The 21,689-nt window shown below is 42.3% G+C and overlaps 1 protein-coding gene across 1 annotated transcript; it reads right to left on the minus strand.

Moving 5' to 3' along the window:
- Window positions 1-3,090: 3,090 nt before the first annotated feature.
- Window positions 3,091-16,175, minus strand: LOC129865118 (zinc finger protein ZFMSA12A-like). Its single transcript, XM_055937615.1, has 9 exons — window positions 16,029-16,175; window positions 15,189-15,391; window positions 14,719-14,778; window positions 14,436-14,531; window positions 6,267-6,377; window positions 6,036-6,159; window positions 5,484-5,733; window positions 5,292-5,341; window positions 3,091-5,168 (listed from the first exon to the last, which is right to left on the minus strand). Exons 1-9 carry the CDS (start codon window positions 16,084-16,086, stop codon window positions 3,850-3,852), a joined length of 2,271 nt encoding a protein of 756 aa, XP_055793590.1. The 5' UTR covers window positions 16,087-16,175; the 3' UTR covers window positions 3,091-3,849.
- Between the last annotated feature and the right edge of the window lie 5,514 nt (window positions 16,176-21,689).

Raw genomic sequence — 21,689 nt, forward strand, 5'->3', positions numbered from 1 at the left:
CGGCAGTCACACAAACTGAACCCTGTTCATATAATTCACTGTACACTATTCAGGAAGTAAATGCTGATTGCACCCACAATTCTATGAAACTGTATGGAAGAGGGTGAATGTTTTCAGAAGTAGGGTTGCACATTTTGAGGAATATTCAGAGGTGGAAACTTTCCATGGGAATTAACAGAATATATGAAAAGTAATATTAATACCACTTAATTGTAGATGTTTTTTGCATTGGATATATTTACCATTTATGGAGACAGAAACATAAACCTTTTACCTTATCATAAGTAGACATAATTGCAAATGATTAAATCCTTCCAATAGAAAAAAAAAACTATTTAGTTACAAATTGAACTTTAATTCAATTAGTTGACTTCACATGGGATGATTTCACTGAACAACAAAAGAAAGGGAATATTGAATGATCCCCAATGATCCGTAGCATCTCCCAAAAATGTTTTCAACATACATCTGTAAAATTATAGACTAGAAACTAAATCTTTGGTTGTCTTCCTCTCAGGCTTCCTCCTCAGACTCTGAGGCCTCATCTTCACTGTCACTTTCCAACCTTGTTGAGGATGGCTCGTTGTCAGGCTCAAAAAGCCCAAAATTTGTCCGGATGGCCACCAATTTTTCAACCCTTGTATTGGTCAGTCTGTTGCGTGCTTTGGTGTGTGTGTTCCCAAACAAGGACCAGTTGCGCTCTGAGGCGGATGATGTTGGTGGGATTTGGAGGATGATGGAGGCAACAGGGGAAAGAGCCTCAGAAACACAAAGTCCCTTCCACCAGGGATGAGATATGATGAGATATGTTAGCACGACTGCCATATTGCATCTCCATCCCAAAGCCCTTGCTTGGAAGTGTACTTTGCCAGACTGCCAAGAACCTTTGCCCTTATCCAGGCCAAGGTGGTGAGACATGGTAGTGATGACACCATAGGCCTTGTTGATCTCTGCACCAGACAGGATGCTCTTGCCAGCATACTTCGGGTCCAACATGTAAGTTCCGGCGTGTATGGGCTTCAGGCAGAAGTCTTCACGCTTTTGATGCATTTCAGACCTGTAGTTTCCTCTGCTTGGAGCAACAGTGAAGTGGGCAGGGCAGTACGGATTTCTTCTCGTACATCTGCAAGCAGAGTCTGAACATCAGACAGGATGGTATTGTCTCCCTTAATCCGTGCCATGGCTACTGCTATAGTTTTCAGGAGTTTCAGGCTGCTTACCACTCTCTCCCAAAATACATAATCCAGGAGGATCCTGTTGATGGGGCTGTCAGTATCTGCAGACTGTGATATGACCATTTCTTGGAGACTCCTTCCCCTCCAGGAAGATTGTCAAACATGATGACAACACCACCCCAACGGGTGTTGCTGGGCAGCTTCAATGTGGTGCTCTTATTCTTCTCACTTTGCTTGGTGAGGTAGATTGCTGTTATAACTTGATGACCCTTCACATACCTAACCAGTTCCTTGGCTCTCGTAGTGTATCCGTTGTTTTCAGTGCCATGATGTCCTCGAGGAGCAGATTCAATGCATGAGCAGCACAGCCAATGGGTGTGATGCGAGGGTAGGATTCCTCCACTTTAGACCAAACAACCTTCATGTTCGCAGCATTGTCTGTCACCAGTGCAAATACCTTCTGTGGTCCAAGGTCATTGATGACTGCCTTCAGCTCATCTGCAATGTAGAGTCCGGTGTGTGTTGTTCCTAGTGTCTGTGCTCTTGTAGAATACCGAGGGGTGGAGATTATGTAGTTAATTATTCCTTGCCCACAAACATTCGATCACCCATCAGAGATGATTGCAATACAGTCTGCTTTCTTTATGATTTGCTTGACCTTTACTTGAACTCTGTTGAACTCTGCATCCAGCAAATGAGTAGATCAAGTATGTCTGGTTGGACAGGTGTTTGCTGGGCGAAGAATATTCAGAAATCTCTTCCAATACACATTGCCTGTGAGCAGAGGTGAACCAGTTGCATACACAGCTCGAGCAAGACATTCATCAGCATTTCTTTGACTACGTTCCTCCATTGAGTCAAAAAGACTTTGGATTCCAGGAGGACCATGAGCTGTTGCTATCGATAAGGTGTCTGATTCATCATTTTCACATCAAATAGAAGTAGAGGGACTTTTGTCAGAGGTTGCTTGTTGTGAGTGCTGAGGGAACTTTATGCACTTGGCCAGATTATTCTGCATCTTTGTTGCATTCTTCACATATGATTTGGCACAGTATTTGCAAATGTACACAGCTTTTCCTTCTACATTAGCTGCAGTGAAATGTCTCCACACATTAGACAGTGACATTTTCCTGTAAAGATTAGAAAAAAAGAGTTTAAAAAAAACAAATACAATTCCATGTACAGATATAGTTAAGCAGTTAGATTAAACAACTTCTTTGTAAGATACATGTTTTAAAATGAAATATGTATGGAAACAGGTGAATTAACACTCCTCAGTTAGCAGGCTCAAATAAGCTAACACCCACATGGTAGCAAAAACTAACTAGCATAAATTGTTAACAAGTTAGAAATGATTTAAACACACTTTGCTGTAGGCTACTGTTTACTAGTTAACAAAAAATATTTTATGTCATAAAATATATTCACCCCACCCAGTATTGTAATGAAAACTTACCAGAAAGCATGTAGTCCTTGGCTCAGACAGTGTAGTAGTGTGGGTTCAATAGCATCTCATTAGTGTGCAAGACCTTGAGAATCAGCTGTACATGTGATGGAAGAATGCACTGTGCATGCAGAGGGTTGCAATTCCATTGAATTGGGGATAGTTTAACCAAAATATGCCACAAGACCTAGAATTGCCGTATGTGTTTCCCACAAAAAAGGTTAAATTTTATGAGCCAACTTTTTTGATGACTTTCAGCAAAATTCCCCAAATTCCGGGCTTAACTTCCCATGGAAAATTTCCGGAAAGTTTCTGACCCTTTGGAACCCTAGTTGTGAGCAGCCAATAACCCAGAAAACAGAATATACAACCTAATGGTGTTGCGATAGCATGTGATTGTGCAAGTTGGTCACATGTAACACAGAGAGAGCACAGTGCTGAGTGCCCCTAAAAAAATAAATAAATAGAAGCTTAAGTATTAAAACCTTTAATAATAGGTATAACAAAGAATATCACAACCCTCCAAATATAACACCAGGAAATACACTTTTCTAGATTCCTTGAAAGTCTAGAAATACACTTATCAAATAACACATTATCATTATTACTGTTAAGAGTAAATACTTATATTACAATTGCACATGCATTTCACCAGTTCAACCTCTATCCATGACTACCGCTCCTATTACATAATCATGTCTACATGCAAACAGCTCTACATGTTTATAATACATCTGTAAAGGAATAATATTTGTAATGAGAAAAACAGAACATCACATGAAACTATAAAGTAGCTTCTTAACTGGTCCGGTAACCTTGGCAACCAAATCAGCTACTTGATGAGGTTCTGAGACATGATGTATAGAGAAAGACTAGAGTCACCTTCCAAAGCCCCTCCCCCATCTGTGAATGACGCCATTGCCGCACGTTTTTGGAAAACCTACACCAGACAATTCCTGTTTCTGTGTTAATGATAAATTGTTAGTTGTTCCAATTAAATTCCGTGCATGAAGCCATTGCAGAGGGTTTGTTTGAAACCTACAATGAAAAATGCAGTTGTTTCCATGTTAACAATAATTAGAACACCCATTAATCTCTCTGGACTAGTATTGATTTTTCCCCATAACTTGCTGCTTCCCTAGCGAATTGCACTCCCAACCAATTACTCAAAAGTGAGAGGTAGGGCCGGGGGGGGAGTATTGGGACATTTATCCGTGCGCAGGGCAGCGTTCAACAATTTGAAGGACCACCTCCTAGTCTCTCCATGGCATAGCCTCGGGACATGCCAACATGTGCCAACATTTTTATGTTAAGGCTGTCATGATAGATTGCTGGTACGGCCACATGTCCAGCCACGGCGGCCACATGTCCAGCCATGGCGGCCGCATGTCCAGCCATGGCAGTTGCATGTCCAGTCATGGCAGTCGCATTAGTAGGATTTTCCTTCATATGATAGCTTGGTTGTGAACTGCGCTTGGAATTATTCGGGCAACGAGGCCGTGAATAAGGCTTCTGTCCTGAATGAACTAGCAAATGTTTCTTTAAGCAAGTTTTCCGAATAAAACTCCTTCCACATTCATTACAAGTGAAAGGACGCTCTCCAGTATGCCCACGCATGTGGACGACTAAATGGCTCGACTTAGTAAAACGTTTGTCACACTCTTTGCATTGGTAGGGTTTCTCCCCAGTGTGAAAGCGCTGGTGTACCTGCAGATTCCCTGCTGACTGAAAGGTCTTCCCACACACAGAGCACATGTAGGGTCTCTCCCCTGTGTGGATCCTTATGTGCACATTGAGATTACCTTTCTGAGTGAAACATTTTCCACAGTAGGAGCAGGGGAAGGGACGATAATTCAAATGAGTACGAACGTGATCCTTAAGGCGTCGGTTTGTTACAAAGGACTTTCCACATTGGTGACAATGGTGAGTTTTCGGAAGCTGCAATCCTTTCTTCTTCTTTGGAAGGTGCGACGATGGCCTCAGATCCGACCTCTTGTGGGCTTCCACGTGGTGCACGAGGCTGGGCAAGTTGCTGAAGGTAATTCCACATGTGTGACAGTCAAGAGTTTGGGGGATTCCGTGAATTTTTTCGTGAGCATGCAGTTGATCCATTTCGGAAAAGGCCATTGCGCAATGACGGCACTGGAATGGTTGTTGCTGTGGCGTCTTAAAACTCTTCCCGCTCTGTGGACAGATGTACATGACTTCGTTGTGTGGACACTGGTGTCTCAATTTCTCCCGCAGAGAACCAAACTCTCTCCAGCACTTGGGACAGCTAAAGGCAGTGCCCACACATTGCATCCTCTTATGATTTGACAGACTTGTAAAGAATTTGAATCTATTCCCGCAGTTGGAGCACTTGTATGGATTGTCCCCACAGTGAATTTGCTGGTGTTGGACAAGTTGAGACTGATAATTAAAGCACTTCCCACACTGGGGACACTGGTGGAAAATGTTCATGTGTGATGAACTGGAAGTAGATGGGGCACACTCATTTGAAGCTGAAGAAAGAGGAGTCAACACCTGAAACGATACCCCTGCAACAGTGTCTGTGGAAAAATGAATACAAATATTGAACTCATGAGGAAGTTTCCCCTACCATTGCCCCACAATGGTCAACTGAGGCTTTCCAAAGGGTAAATGTACTCAACTAAAAGTTAGTGAGGTCTCACCTGTATCACCACCTTGCATGACACTGGTAGGAGAAAGACCAGAACCAGCCCTGTGAACAGCACAAAACAGAAATGCAAATGGTTGACTATTACTGGGTCAAGTGGTAAGTTTGTTTGATAGACTGTCCAAATGCAAAGTATTATTTACCAACTATACTGTTTGAAATAACAAAAATACATTTATTCTCATACCTTTTCTGTTTTGGGTCGTCCTCTACATCAATGTCATCTTCATTCCCTTCATCACAGGTTTCATCGCAGCCTATAATATCTCTTGTGCTCCCCATTTCCACTAAATGTGATGCCAACTCCATCCTTTGGCAGTCTCTGCTTTGTATCCCAGTCCTCATCCCCACACCAGTGTCCAGATTGGTACGGTTTAACTGGTCAGGGAAGGCATCAGATTCAATATCTGATTCCTGAGGAATGTCAGAGGAGGAAACTGCACAGACAAAAACAAATACATTAAAAACACACTTTTTTATCTAGGTGACTGTTCTGAACACAGAGGCAAAACTTCTCAAATCCATAAATTACATTTTAATCCGTCACTTTATTTGACTAATCCTTCCAACTTTAAATCCCTTTCAAATGAACAAGGAAGGTAAGGAACATGGTGAGAGGAACTTCCTGCACATAAATCGTATTATTCTCCTCAGATGCAGTTATTATATCAATAAACCTTATCTGACCATGTTGTGCTAAAATGATGCATAAAAGAATTGAAATTTTCTATGAACTTACTGTTTGTGTACAATGTTCTGCATTGTTTGTAATTCTGGAGCAGAAACTGGAGATCTTCTGAGTGAGAGAAAGACTGCAGGCATTCATCCAGGCCAGAGGAGCCAGCACTCAGCAACAATGCAGTCTAGGGAAAAGAGGGACACAAAATGCCAAAATAGATTCCAGGCCAACTACAGTTATTCATTTGAATGCCGTTGTCTCAAGACAATCTTACGAAAGTGATTTCTGCACCTGCTTAAAGTCTGGTAGTGTAAGCAGCTCTTCCAGACGAGTGAGAAAGTCACAGACCAGTTCCTGAAGCACTTGGTCAAAATCAGGTCTGAATTCTTCAGGAAACACCACCTGAAAAGATGGTGAGTCAGTGAGATAATGCAAAAGGGAAAATAATTAGATCAATGAATTATTGTTTGAGAGACCCTGCATGATCCTAGCCTGGGTACCAAGCCTGTTTCTACTGTCTTGGCACTCAGGCTAGCACAATCCAGTACCCAAAGAACAGAAATCAGTGTTGTGGCATGTAAGGCTGCATGTTGTGGCACTTTTGACCAATCACACCAGATTTTTTCACATCAGATCTGATTGGTCAAAATACCAATTACTGGGAAAAAAACACAGCACAGACAAATTCATGTTAGTGAATGACTAGTTTTGATTTATAGTAGCGTAGGCCTATTCACTATTCAAATGCTATCTTTTTGACTAACAATCTTACCGAATCTCAACTCAACTATATTCTCCACAAACATCATAACTAACTTGAGTTAGGCCAGAGAAAATGTTCAAGTAAAGGCCCGCACAGACTGCATGATTTTAGCCGCCTTATGACACGATTTTGCCATCCAGACAAAATGTCCACGTTGTGGGTAAATTCTTAGGTCGTAAACGATTGTCGGACGTCTTGGCATCATCAATGTGACAGGGTCTGCCGATTAAAGGAAAAGTCCACTCTTTTGGTATTTGTTTCATTAGTCCATTGTTGATGTAGCCCCAAAATGTTTTGTATGCCAGCAATCGAGTTAAGATGTATAACTTTCAAAATACAGCTGCGTTTTGTATCATCATATGATGCTGCGTTTTGGTATTTGTGTATTTCGAAAGTTCTATATCTTAAAAACTCGATTGCTGACATGTGCCCTCCAAGCTCACCACTAAGCTAAGGACCCTGGGATTAAACACCTCCCTCTGCAACTGGATCCTGAACCTCCTGACGGGCCGCCCCCCTGTTGGTGAGGGTAGGCAACAACACATCCGCCATGCTGACCCTCTACACGGGGGCCCCTCAGGGGTGCGTGCTTAGACCCCACCTGTACTCCCTGTTCACCCACGACTGTGTGGCCGCTCACAACTCCAACACCATCATTAAGTTTGCCGATAACATAACGGTGGTAGGCCTGATCACTGACGATGATGAGACAGCCTACAGGGCGCTACAGAGAGCAGAGCTCCCTGCCATCCAGGACCTCTATACCAGGCAGTGTCAGAGGAAGGCCCTAAAAATGGTCAAAGACACCAACCACCCAAGTCATACTGTTGTCTCTGCTTCCGCACGGCAAGCGGTACTGATGCACCAAGTCTGTAACCAACAGGACCCTGAACAGCTTCCACCCCCAAGCCATAAGACTGTTAAATAGTTAATCAATAGCTACACAGAGTATCTGCATTGAACTCTTAAATCATCACAGCATGCTGCTTTTACTATCTATTATCTATCCTGTAGCAGTTAGGAAGGCACAGCTACACTGTGCCTACTCTCCCACGTACACTGTTTCTCTCTCCTTCCACAGACTCCCTGGAAGGGGAGTTACAGACTCTGCCAGTGAGGCCACACCACCGCAAGAGACTACAGGTGGCCGCCATCTTCAACCACCCTCTTGCCTGAACTGCTTGTGGACTAGAACGCAAGAGACACTAAAAGCTAAAGCATCTGAAACTTTTACTCTTTTGTTGTGTGTTTACTCATTGCCGCTTGTGTAGTCGGGCACACCCCACTCTTCCCGACATATGATGGAGAATGCAGACATCTGAGTAAAAACACAACTTATTGCATTTTCTTTCAACTTTTTTTTTTGTGCAAGAGCGGAACCCTGTCTAATCCTGGAGTTGGAAACTTGGAAAACATGCTGGGATAACTCATAAATCTTCATGGAGTCAGCCAACAGATCTCTGATACCATGGTAGAAGGCACGGCCGGCTCGTACAACAGATTACCCACCTCAAAGGTACCCTGGAAGATCAGAGGCCTGTTGGAACAGCTTAGGGGTTCAGTCCCTCTTTGCTCACCCGCCAGTAAGGCAAGAGAAACACTCACTAAGATAACTGACGCTGATGACCCAGAGGCTTTTCTCTTGATGTTTGAGAGTGGCAGAGAGAGAGAGTTATGGGACCGGATGACATGGCCGCTCTTGTAGCCCGTATCTCACAGGAGAGGCCCAACAAGGCTATCAGGATCTGGGGACAGTAGGGGTCATTAACTATGACCGTTTGAAGGAGGAGATCCTGAGCAGATTAAGGCTCAACCCCTTTGCAATGCGCCCAACGGTTCAGAACCTGGGAATAACAAGCTGGCCAGGTACCCCGGGCCCAATTATACCACCGAAGGCGGCTTGGGAAAAAATTGTCTGAAGCCATAAGGCCTGGACCAGTTCATGAGAGGCCTTCCCTATGGTCTGCACAAAGCAGCCACCCAACAATGCTCTCAGACTTACCAGGACATGATTTAGCTGGTGGAAAAGTTGGGGATTTCAAAAGATGCACTTAAGTCAAACTAACAGGAATACCTTCACCTATGAAGAAACAACCTGACAACCTTTTTCCTCAAGGAAATATGAGCCTCCCAAAACTGCCGCTTACTTCCCAGCCAGAGAGGAGCGACATAATGTTGTCTGGTGCGGAAAATGTGAGACCAAGGGTAGCCTACTCGACTAACAGTGATTGCCACTTGTGGGACCTGAGGGAGGAGGGAAGTGAGGTACCTGCTCGCTAGTATCTAGTGCAGGTGGGCTCACATAACCTATTCTGACAGAGCAGTCACGCTGACACGGCCAGAATAGATTCCTGTAGGGGTCTTCGAAACCACAACACCCTACCCCTCACCTGCATCCATGGGGACACACCAAAGACATCCCACATCCGGTTCAACACTGATTGTGGGGCATGCACGGTCATTGCAGGGGTGATGACAGAATTGACAACCCCTCTGCTCCAGAGTCGAAACTGTCCGGGATTTGAGTCTTTGAGGCTGCTGGGGTAAGCAAAAATTAATTTCGCACTACCTCTGCTCTTCACCACACCCATAGACCCAAGCCTTTGCTGCCTGTTCTGAAGGGTCAACATGCTAAAAAACATTCTCACCAGCAGAGATCAGTATAAGGTGCTGCTGGGTGATGCCGCACAACCAGACCAGCCTGAGGACAACGGAGATACCGCTGATGTGGAAGGTGAGCCTCCCCTACATATCAATGACTTCTCAGTTCTGTTGCAGGGCCGTTTTGGTGATACCCAGAGACCAAAACCTTGCACATGCCCTTTGGTGACTCCTTACATTGCCCTTCATCAAGGGCTACTCTATCGGTTAAAGAAGTAGGCGAAGAACTTATATCCTCCTAGTGCCCAAAGTGTATGTTCCAGTTGTTCTCCAACTGGCCAACTCTCACATCTTGGGCACTCATCTGGGTGAGGAAAAGACAAGGGAACAAATCCTACAGAAGTTTTACTGGCCCGGGAATCTACATGTCTGTCTCACGGTCCTGTCAGAGGTTTCCCACCTGTTAGCAGACATCCCCAGTAGGGCGTACCCCGCTACCCATCATTGAGACCCCATTTGATAGACTAAGGATATACCTAGTTGGACCTCTCCCAAAGTCTGGGAAAGGATACCGATATATCCTGGTGGTGGTAGACTATGCCACCAGGCACCCAGAGGCAATTACCCTATGAACCATCATTACCAAGGCCATAGCCAAGGAGTTGGTACATATGTTCGCAAGGGTGGGCCTTCCTAGAGTTCAATCCTGGTGACCGAGTGCGCCTTCTTCCCACCACAGAAAGCAAGTTCCTCGCCCGGTGGCAGCAGCCCTACTCAGTCATGGAGAAACTAGGCCCAGTGACGTACGGGATAAACCAGCCAGATCGCCGTAAACGAGAGCAAGTATATCACATCAACCTTCTGAAGAAGTGGGAGGAGGATGATGTTACTTTGGCCTTTGTCTCCAGAGCTTCCTCGGGAAATACCCAGAGATGTCATAAACATGGGCCAAGACCTTACTCCCCAACAACTCCAAGAGGTAAGACACTTTGTTGATCAGTACACGGATACATTTTCCTCTTTGCCAGGGCGGACAGATGTGCTAGAGCAGGATATCCTTACGCTACCTGGGAAGACTGTACATGTCAAGCCGTATAGGGTCCTTGAAGCTCATCGCAAAGCCGTCTGCGCCGAGGTCAAAAATGTGTGCGAGTTGGATGCCATAGAGGAGTCAAAAAGTCAGAGAGCCAGCCCTAACGTCCTGGTATCCAAGCAACTGACCTCATCCAACCACCAAGACTCAGGTGAGAGCCTTCATGGGACTGGCCAGTTACTACCGGCGGTTTATTCTGTGGATCTTCAAACCTCGCTCTGTTCAGGACCAGTCCTGAGGTCACCAGACTACTCCAAGCCTTTCGTCGTCCAAACAGACGCCTCTGAAACTGGACAGGGAGCCGTCCAGTCCCAGGTCTGGGATGGTTAAGAACATTATGCTTTATTTATCAGTCAAAAGCTTCTACCCAGGGAACGGAAGTATGCTACCGTAGAAAAATAATATCTGGAAAATAATGTCTGGCTATAAAATAGGCTGCCTGCTCCCGATCCTACCATTTCATGGGAAGGCAGTTCACCCTGGAGACAGACCATGCACCCTTGCAGTGGATGGCCAAGGACACCAATGACCGGGTGACTCACTGGTTCCTCGAGCTCCAACCATACAACTTTGTGGTTTGACACAGACCAGGGTCTGCTCATGGGAACGCTGATGCCCTCTCCCGGCTCCATTTTCTCTTCTCTTCCACCAATTCCTTTCATGGCTTGGAGTTAAAGGGAGGGCTGTGTGGCACCATGAGAGGCATGGGCATAGGTTTGGCTGAAGGACCCTCAGTGCAGCAACATGGACAGAGCCACCCACCTTAGCACAGGAGAGAAGTGCGCTCACTTCAGCCCCATGGACAATGGCACTCAGTTTAGCACTGTGCAAGGCTGCACTACCTTCAGCACCAGGCCAGCCGAAGACAGCCACAGCGCTGCTCACCCAACACACCTGTGCAGGATTACTAATCAGCACACCTGCAAGGAATTCCCTAATCAACTGACTGGCACAAGAGTGCAGGCTGGACCTAACTCAAGTGAGCAGTTAGGAAGACACAGCATGCCTACTCTCCCCTTCCACAGACCTCTTAGAAGGAGTGTTACGTACTCTGCCAGTGAAGCCACACCGCCGCAAGAGACTACAAGTGGACGCCGTCTTCAAACACCATCTGGATTGAACGGTTTGTGGACTACAATGCCAGAGACACAAAAACCTAATGTAAAAGCATCTGAACCGTGAACTCGTGTTTACACTCATTGCCGCTTGTGTAGTCGGGCACAACCCACTCTTCCCGGCAGTACTCCGTGTATATAGCCGAGTTATTGTTACTCATTGTAATTATTTCTAATTTATATTATTTCTCTTTTCTCTACATTGTTGGAAAGGGACACATTATCAGAACCTTGCATAATGCACATTCACTAATAATGACTAACTTAACGTAGCAGGCATTAGGCTACAGAAAATTAACACAGGTTGAATCAAGCTTTAATTATACAGCACATTTCAGCCATGGAATGCAATAATGTTCACAAAAAAAAAATGCTATATTTACTACACAACACGAGGATGAATAACAAACTGAAAAACTAAAAATCACCCTAAGTAAAAGCAAAGCTAAAAAGGTGTGTTTTAAGATCTTTTAAAAAAATGCACAGTTTCGGCCCTCCTCAGGTTCTCTGGCAGGCTATTCCAGAGGCTGGGGGCATAGTAACTAAAGGCTGCCTCTCCATGACTCCTGGTTCTAGGCTTTGGGATAGTTAAAAGGCCAGTGCACCAGAGGACCTGAGGGACCTACTGTACTGGACACATAACCCACCACTCCAGTCTGTTCAGAAGGACATCATGGTCAACAGTGTTGAATGCAGCACTTAGATGCACAAGATGCTCTCTCAGAATATCACAATGGACCTGTAACTTTTACTACTTACGCTCCTCCTTTTTGCAATTTCTCTTTAATTTATTAGTTTCCTCTTTCAAATGCAAATAGCAAGTTGAAACCGCTTGTCAAGGAGGAAGACGTGATCTCTCATCTTTGTTGTTGTGAGTGACAGGGAGAGTGGCTTGGTGTGTGTAAACAAGAGGAAGAGATGAAGTGATCAGTTTCACGCAAGCTAAAATCTGTCCAAAATAAGCGCAATGCGTTTCAAATGGGCTTATAGTGGACCTAAGCTTGCTTTCGGGACAACAACCCCAATTGTTAGGGCGAAGACATGCATCTCATCATTACATACAGATCTCTGGTGTAAAATGGGAAGGCGCACACATCACAGAAGGAGCGAAGGAGACCAGACCAAAAAGACATGCTGCTCATGCTGCCAAACATACCCTTGTAAAACTGACCATCCTACCAATCCTCGACTTCGGTGATGTCATTTACAAAATAGCCTCCAAAACCCTACTCAATAAATTGGATGCAGTCTATCACAGTGCCATCCGTTTTGTCACCAAAGCCCCATATACTACCCACCACTGCGACCTGTACACTCTCGTTGGCTGGCCCTCGCTTCATACTCGTCGCCAAACCCATTGGTTCCAGGTCATCTACAAGACCCTGCTAGGTAAAGTCCCCCCTTATCTCAGCTCGCTGGTCACCATAGCAGCACCTACCCGTAGCACGCGCTCCAGCAGGTATATCTCTCTAGTCACCCCCAAAACCAATTCTTCCTTTGGACGCCTCTCCTTCCAGTTCTCTGCTGCCAATGACTGGAACGAACTACAAAAATCTCTGAAACTGGAAACACCTCTCCCTCACTAGCTTTAAGCACCAGCTGTCAGAGCAGCTCATAGATTACTGCACCTGTACATAACCCATCTACAATTTAGCCCAAACAACTACCTCTTTACCTACTGTATTTATTTATTAATTTATTTTGCTCCTTTGCACCCCATTATTTCTGTCTCTACTTTGCACTTTCTTCCAATGCAAACCAACCATTCCAGTGTTTTTTTTAGTTTTTATTTTACTTGCTGTGTTGTACTCACTTCGCCTCCATGGCCTTTTTATATTTTTATTTATTTATACATATCTGTTTGCCTTCACCCCCCTTATCTCACCTCACTTGCTCACATTGTATATACTGTAGACTTATTTTTTATTTTTTTTTCACTGTATTATTGACTATATGTTTGTTTTTACTCCATGTGTAACTATGTGTTGTTGTATGTGTCGAACTGCTTTGCTTTATCTCGGCCAGGTCGCAATTGTAAATGAGAACGTGTTCTCAATTTGCCTACCTGGTTAAATAAAGGTTAAATAAATAAATAAATAAACATGAAAACAAGTGGACAAACACTCAAATGAAAAAATAAAAACACTTGATTCTTGCGATACAGTTACTTGGAATATCGTACAAAACATAATTTCTAATTATTTTGATATAGTCGCCCAGCCCTACAATGGACTAATAAAACAAATACCAAAAGATAGTTTTTGGGTGGAATTTTCCTTTAAATACCTCTACTTTTCCTAAGCTCTGAAAAAGTTATGGCAGTATCAATAAGAAAACGACCAGCAATGACGCCAATCATAATTATTATTATTTTTTTTTTTAAATCACACTTTATAGAATGAAAGCTTGGTGCAAGTAATTGGCTCTGTAGTTATAAATAACCATCACACCTTGAATGTCAAAATTGCAATGCTTTTATTGAGTAATGCCAATGATTATGCTACGGGGCTTATATTCGGCATTAGCGTTTCCATGTGATGAGCCTCTTCAATTCAAGAGTTTAGCTTTTTATTACAAGGACCGCTCAGTCAGACGTAGGGGGAGCATTGTCTGTCAATCAACATAGCAACAGCTTGTTGTTTTTCTTTTGACACCAATGCTTGATACGCCCAGTTGACGTAGCCTAAGTCGACTGACATAGCCTCGCAAGCCAATCGCAGAATATGACGACAGAACTGAGTTAAACCGTACAACACAGCCAGGTTGTCAAGATTTTTATTTGGTCACGTTGCACAGTGTGACATGTAATAATCGTAAAAGACTGAATCTGACGTAGTGTGGGAAGGCCTTGTAGGTTCAAGACAAGCTTGGCATTAACAGCTACTTACTTGGACGAAGTGTTCACGCTCAACCGGGTCTATAATCAAGCTTTGGGTGAGCTTGGAAAAGTTAGCTTCAGGTGATTCCATGCCTGCATCATTGGACTGTAAAAAATAAATAAATAATAATTTTTAGACTTTCAGACAAATGGCGCACAACCATCCATACCAACAATCTTAAATCTCTTGTTTTTAAATGTTCCTGAATTATGAGGGTGTTAATTATCTCATAAGTGTCCAGCAGAACAAAATCTCCAATCTTGGCATTGTATTCATACTTCGATTCACCAACCTGTGCATGTTGAGAAGACTTTATTCTATAAAGGAGGGTCCGGAGGCTGACAGGGTTTACCTGCAAGAAAAGTGATCAAGTCTGATACTTCGCATAAAACTATTTTCTACATTTTACCTATACACTAAGAAAGTCCCCCTGCTTCCTGGATAAAGTTGCATACTGTTTTTTAATGGGCTTCAAGATTATATCATCAAATTCATGAAAACACAGTCATTTGAGATATGTGAAATTCTACCTGATGCCTTATGGTTTTTGATTACAAAAACAGTTAAACCTTCATAAAAAGGCATCAGGTAGAAGTAAATTAATCCACAAATACAACTAGAATATTATATCTTAAATGCCCATGTTTTCATGATTTTTTAAAGCCCATTCAAAAACAGTATGTGACAGGATGCAGGAAGTAGGTGGGACTGTCCCAGCACATTGAAGTGATTCTGTATGGCATAAAATGTGGCATTTCTTACTCTTGCTCTCAGACCCAAAATAAGGAGGGTCCTCTGTCTGTCAGTCATAAGTTCTGGGACAGTTTGTGTTACCACGGTCACAAACTCCTCTAATTTTCCATAGTGCTTAATGGCCCTCTGTTGTGCAACCTGCCACATAAATGCAGACATCAGCCGTAGAGGTGGAACCAAAAGGCGCAGAGAGGAGAGCGGAATGGGGGAATCTATAATGTGAAAAGTACAGTGAAGTTAGATGGCTAGCTAAATCAATTCCATTTTGTAAAAACATTAACATAGCAGAACTAACCAAATTAGCTAGTTTTGCATATCTTAACTACAGATAGTTATTCATTGAGTGATAAGAAATGTTACGGTTGATATAACATTGGCAGCAGATAGCTAACTTAACGTTAATAGCTTAACTTGCACTTACGTATTAGCTATAAGGCTAGCTTGCACAGAACGTGCGCAAATGGACAAACAATAACATAATACAAAACTGTACGTTAGTCAGTCAATAATATAACAGATCGCCGTAGCGGCACTGCTAGATAGATCATGGGGTTTTGCTAAAAACGGCAAAGTAGGCCTAGCTAGCTACCCAGCTACTTCCTTGAGATCAGGGTCGTGTTCATTAGACACCGAAGGAGAAAAAAAACGGACAGGGACAGCCTGAACTTATCCAATAGGAAACGCTCGTTTTCGTTTTGCCTCGCAAAACGGTTAGTAAAGTGTAGACGAATGAGGACAACCCTGCCTGATCATGGCTAGTTGGCCACCTAGCTAGAAAACACAACCTAGACAGATTAACAACAAAAAACACAATATTGTTTTATATAATAAGTTACCACGAATACATACCCATTATGGCCCATGTGCCAATCAGTATCTTAGCTACCTTTGCTAGTGAGCGCCGCATGAGACGGCAGAAAGTAAACCTAGCTAGCCAACGTTACTGCCAACGAACAAAGAGGATGTGAAACCTTTGCCACCAGTAGGCCTATTACTCCAGCGTCCAAAATTGTCTTCAAAATAAAAGTCCTAATTACGGGTTCACAGCAATGATGTACTGTATGTACACAGTCTACAAACGTTAAGAGTACCTTCCTAATATTGAGTTGCACCCCCTGTCCTCAGAACAGCCTCAATTCGTCGGGGCATGGACTACAATTCTGGCCTAGGTTGACTCCAATTCTTCCCACAGTTGTGTCAAGTCGGCTGGATGTCCTTTGGGTGGTGGACCATTCTTTATACACACGGGAAACTGTTGAGAGTGAAAAACCCAGCAGAGTTGCAGTTCATAACACAACCCGGTGCGCCTGGTATCTACTACCATACCCCGTTCAAAGGCACGTAAATATTGTGTCTTGCCCATTCACCCACTGAACGGCACACATACACAATCCATGTCTCAATTATTTCAACACCTAAAAATCCTTATTTAACCTGTCTCCTCCCGTTCATCTACACTGATTGAAGTGGATTTAATGCTGCAATATGTCATATTTTTAGGCAACCAAATTTACATAGAAATGTGAGTTGTAGATCTGTCATTCTCATTGAAAGTCTAAGAAGCGGTATGTACGGATGTATTGTGATGGAAGGTGGGGTGTGTGTTTTTGTGTTTGGAAAAGTGTGGAGTTAAGTGAGTGACACTAGCAACACTAGCTGCAGTAACCTATGGGGAGGGGGTCGCACTCGGATAATCAGAGAGGAGGGATATTATTGTGGCCCTGGTGACACAAAATAAATCGAATCAAATGTTATTTGTCACATGCGCAGAATACGCCGTGAAGTGCTCACTTACAAGCCCTTAACCAGCAATGCAGTTCAAGAAATAGACTTAAGAAAATATTTACTAAATAAACTAAAGTTTAAAAAAAAAATGTATCAAAAAGTAACACAAGAAAATGACATAACAAAAATGAGGCTATATACAGGGGTACCGGTGCCGAGTCAATGTGGGGGGGTGTCATGAGAATTTTCAATCCCAATGATAATAACTAACAATCAATAAGCTTTGACCAATCCCCGAGGTTTGTAAGACCCTGGGTTTAACAATAATTAGACAAAGACTCAGTTTATGCAAAAGGTTCGTACAGTTTATTCACGAGAGCGCTCTGAAGTCCATAATACAAAGACATCCATTACATAACTCGCTCCCTATTTACGCACATCCATACACACAAACAGTAGTTCAGGATTGGAATGCATGCCTGCCCGCCCGACATCTCATGTTTCATAACCAATGGAGCAGACAGTCTTCCCACTGTCTGATGTCCGGAAGCTGAACGACCAAAATCTTTTCCCCATTTATTCTTACTCCTTCAGGCTTATCGACCGCGCAAATGGCAGTCCGACAAGTCCCAATATCACTCAACATTTTTTATTTTCTTTCCCATTATTGTCAATGTCAAATAGGATTTCTGTTCCTGTTGTAATGCCAAATCAATAGTAGCCAATTCGAAAACTTCACAATCAGTGTTTACAACAGAATCCTGAACCTCCTCCTCCTCCTCAATAGAGTCTATTCCCCCGCTCCCCATAATTAGTCATGCCTCATCTTCCACTTCCTCCTCTGAGTCTAGCTGTGGGCGCCTGACATTTTTCTCTTTTCCCCATGCTGCTCATAGTGAACTGCATATCTCTTCACCTCTCCTAGCTCTGCTAGCCCCCACCCTACTAAGTTATGTTTGATGGTATGGCTTATCTCGGGACGCATTCCTCTGAGGAAAGCAATTTTTAATTGTTGATGATACGGGGCATTGAGTCCCTCCACTGCCAGGGGTTCTATTAACCCACTATTTAGAGTTAAACACGTCCTTTAATCTCTCTAGGTATTGACTTACAGTCTCACTGTCTCCCTGTTTGCACTCATGGATTTTAGAAAAATCAACATGTCTATGGTATTAAGATTATTACATAGTTCATTAAGTTTATCTCGATACTCTGAATGATCCTGGATCACCACAGATGTCATATATCCCTGTCCTGTTGGCTTAGAATATGTCCTAAATTCTTAACCTAAGTCTACCATTATTAAACTTATTCTTGCTAACTTTATAACCTTATTCAACAACAACCTATAATAATACTATTATATCAATATCACAATCTTGTGTTAAATTTCTTACACTGCATTCAACAACAGCTGACTGTCTAAGGGAAAATAAAACTTAGCTAGGTAATTTATAAAAAGAATACTACGGGTCAAAAGATGAAATAAAATTTCAAATGACATAATCAGATCAAAATCACTATGAAAAACTCCACAAAGAAAAATTATTGTACTCTTATGGACATAGGAAAATAGACTTAAGGAAGCCTACCCTTAGTCAAAGGCTTCATCCTTTCTTTCTTCTCATTGGTTCAAATTACAAATATGTCAAAGAACTATAAACTCCATCATAATTATCAATTGCACAAATTACCTTAAAATCAGTATCACAAATTACCTTAAATTCATTATCCAAATGGCCCTCCCATGAGGCTGATCAGACCACAAAGGAAAGCCATGATAGAGGTCAAAAATCATACCACCCCTTCAAAGAAGTGTTTCTTACTATATTAGACAAATTAAAGGAAAACCGTCAAACATTTTCTACATGTTGTATCCCAGGTTCCCAGAATATTCCCTTATCAAAAGAATTCACGTGTAATTAAAACTCCATTAAAATTCCATATGTGTGTGTACCCCTTTAAGATATCGTGGCTCTAGGAAAAATGGAAATCTCCTCAAACCCAATGGAAATAGAACACACCAATCCTAACATAGTATTTTTTTAAATACACTATTTGTTGCATGTGGGTATTTGCAACCCCTAGGTTAAAAACAAACAAAACATTTCCAGGCCCTTTCAACCTGGTAGTTCACGGCCTCTATCTCACTCGCTCCCTCCAAGATTATAGCTCCAGAAAACATTCCAAAGAGAGACAAAGAAACACTCCTTTTCCCAGAAAAAAAAACACAACCACTTGGTCAGTATTCATTATACTACACCGATTCAGAAACCCAAACGTTGACTACAAACAAAACCTAATAATAATGATAATTCCATTGTACTCCCTCCAATCATTAGTTTTAAACTTCCTCAATGGTTATATGTCCTTAATTGAACATGCGCTACCCTTGGATACAATACTGAACTTCAAATCTATGAAATTCCCCTAATTAACATATTACTTGACTAGTTTGGCTGTTACAATTACCTGTCCGCTTATTAATAGAATTCATTAGATTTAGGTACGGTCTCTTCTATGATTCAGTTATTTAAATACACCTCCATTCTCAATATGTTATTTCCGCAGACCATTTAGGCAACAGACAACGTATTACATCGAAATCGCCTCGCTATTATTTAGAATGAATTAGTCTTTCAATTTAACCTAAACAATCTATTAAAACGTTCAGTTTATATCTTAAACAAACACTAACAACCGTATCTTTCCAGGCAAAACATACCAATAGTTGAATTACAATCAGAAACCTAGATTTTAGTCAATTGGTGCATAGGCTGGGATACTGTCACGCCCTGGCCTTATTATTCTTTGTTTTCTTGATTATTTTAGTTAGGTCAGGGTGTGACATGGGTAATGTTTATGTTTTGTTGGTTTTGGATGTTTATTTGGTAAAGGGGTTATGGGGTGTAAAATATGGTTTTGTGTTTAGTGTAGATGTCTAGCGTTGTCTATGTTGGTGAGTGATCTAGAAGAGTCTATGGTTACCTGAATGAGTTCCCAATTAGAGACAGCTGATGTCGGTTGTCTCTGATTGGGAGCCTTATTTAGGGTAGCCATAGGCTCTCATTAATTGTGGGTAATTCTGTCACGATCGTGTACTGGAGAGAATGAGGACCAAGGCGCAGCTGGATATGAATACATCTTCTCTTTTTTTTATTTAAAAGACGAAGATGAACACGACACGAAACACTTTAACAAAACTATACAAAAACAACAAAACGACCGTGAAGCTACAAACGTTGTGCACATACAGACAGGCTACAAACGTTCTTACATAGACAATTACCCACAATTAATGAGAGCCTATGGCTACCCTAAATAAGGCTCCCAATCAGAGACAACCGACATCAGCTGTCTCTAATTGGGAACTCATTCAGGTAACCATAGACTCTTCTAGATCACTCACCAACATAGACAACGCTAGACATCTACACTAAACACAAAACCATATTTTACACCCCATAACCCCTTTACCAAATAAACATCCAAAACCAACAAAACATAAACATTACCCATGTCACACCCTGACCTAACTAAAATAATCAAGAAAACAAAGAATAATAAGGCCAGGGCGTGACAGATACGAACCCGAGTGGTAGGCAAGAATTCTACCACTGAACCACTAACACTATTGAAATGATGGAGACTCCTCGCAAATAACCCCATTTATAATTGTCTATAGTCATAAAATCAGGCACATATTACCGAGACAATTCCCAGAAAATAGCCCTAATTTAAAGGTCCAAGCATTTCTCTGGCGATGATTCTCATCACTCTCGTTGTCTCTCTCTCTCTCTCTCTCTCTTTCTATCTTTATATATGTCCCCTTATCTTCCCTTTTCATTTCCTCTCTTGACTTTTGTAACTCTCTATCTCCTACTCAGAATTTAGGAATAATTACTATTGTGATTTTTGATAAGTTATTAGGTCTTACACGCACATCATTTTTCCCCTGCTGATATCTTTCTTGAAACTTTCTCTCACCCTTTCTCTACACTTGCCTTCTTGCCTTCTTTTTCGGGCTTCAGACAGCCACACCCTGGCTGTATCTAACCCTCGACCTGCTGTTTCCCTTGACTATCTACACACGTCTTATGTATCTGCTTTATCATTAATTCTAATTTTTCTACATCTTAACGTCTCTCATTCATACTTCTTTCTCCATTTTGGGCATTAGATTTACCTTTCATCCCCGGTTAATTACTACCCATGTTATTCAATTACCTTTCGTTGTTATTATGCTTCTTCTCACGATCTACAGTGGGGCAAAAAAGTATCTAGTCAGCCACCAATTGTGCAACTTCTCCCACTTAAAAAGATGAGAGAGGCCTGTAATTTTCATCATAGGTACACTTCAACTATGACAGACAAAATGAGAAAAAAAATCCAGAAAATCACATTGTAGGATTTTTTATGAATTTATTTGCAAATTATGGTGGAAAATAAGTATTTGGTCACCTACAAACAAGCAAGATTTCTGGCTCTCACATACCTGTAACTTCTTCTATAAGAGGCTCCTCTGTCCTCCACTCGTTACCTGTATTAATGGCACCTGTTTGAACTTGTTATCAGTATAAAAGACACCTGTCCACAACCTCAAACAGTCACACTCCAAACTCCACTATGGCCAATACCAAAGAGCTGTCAAAGGACACCAGAAACAAAATTGTAGACCTGCACCAGGCTGGGAAGACTGAATCTGCAATAGGTAAGCAGCTTGGTTTGAAGAAATCAACTGTGGGAGCAATTATTAGGAAATGGAAGACATACAAGACCACTGAT

Source organism: Salvelinus fontinalis, chromosome 11 (assembly GCF_029448725.1).
Source record: "Salvelinus fontinalis isolate EN_2023a chromosome 11, ASM2944872v1, whole genome shotgun sequence".
Lineage (NCBI taxonomy): Eukaryota > Metazoa > Chordata > Actinopteri > Salmoniformes > Salmonidae > Salvelinus > Salvelinus fontinalis.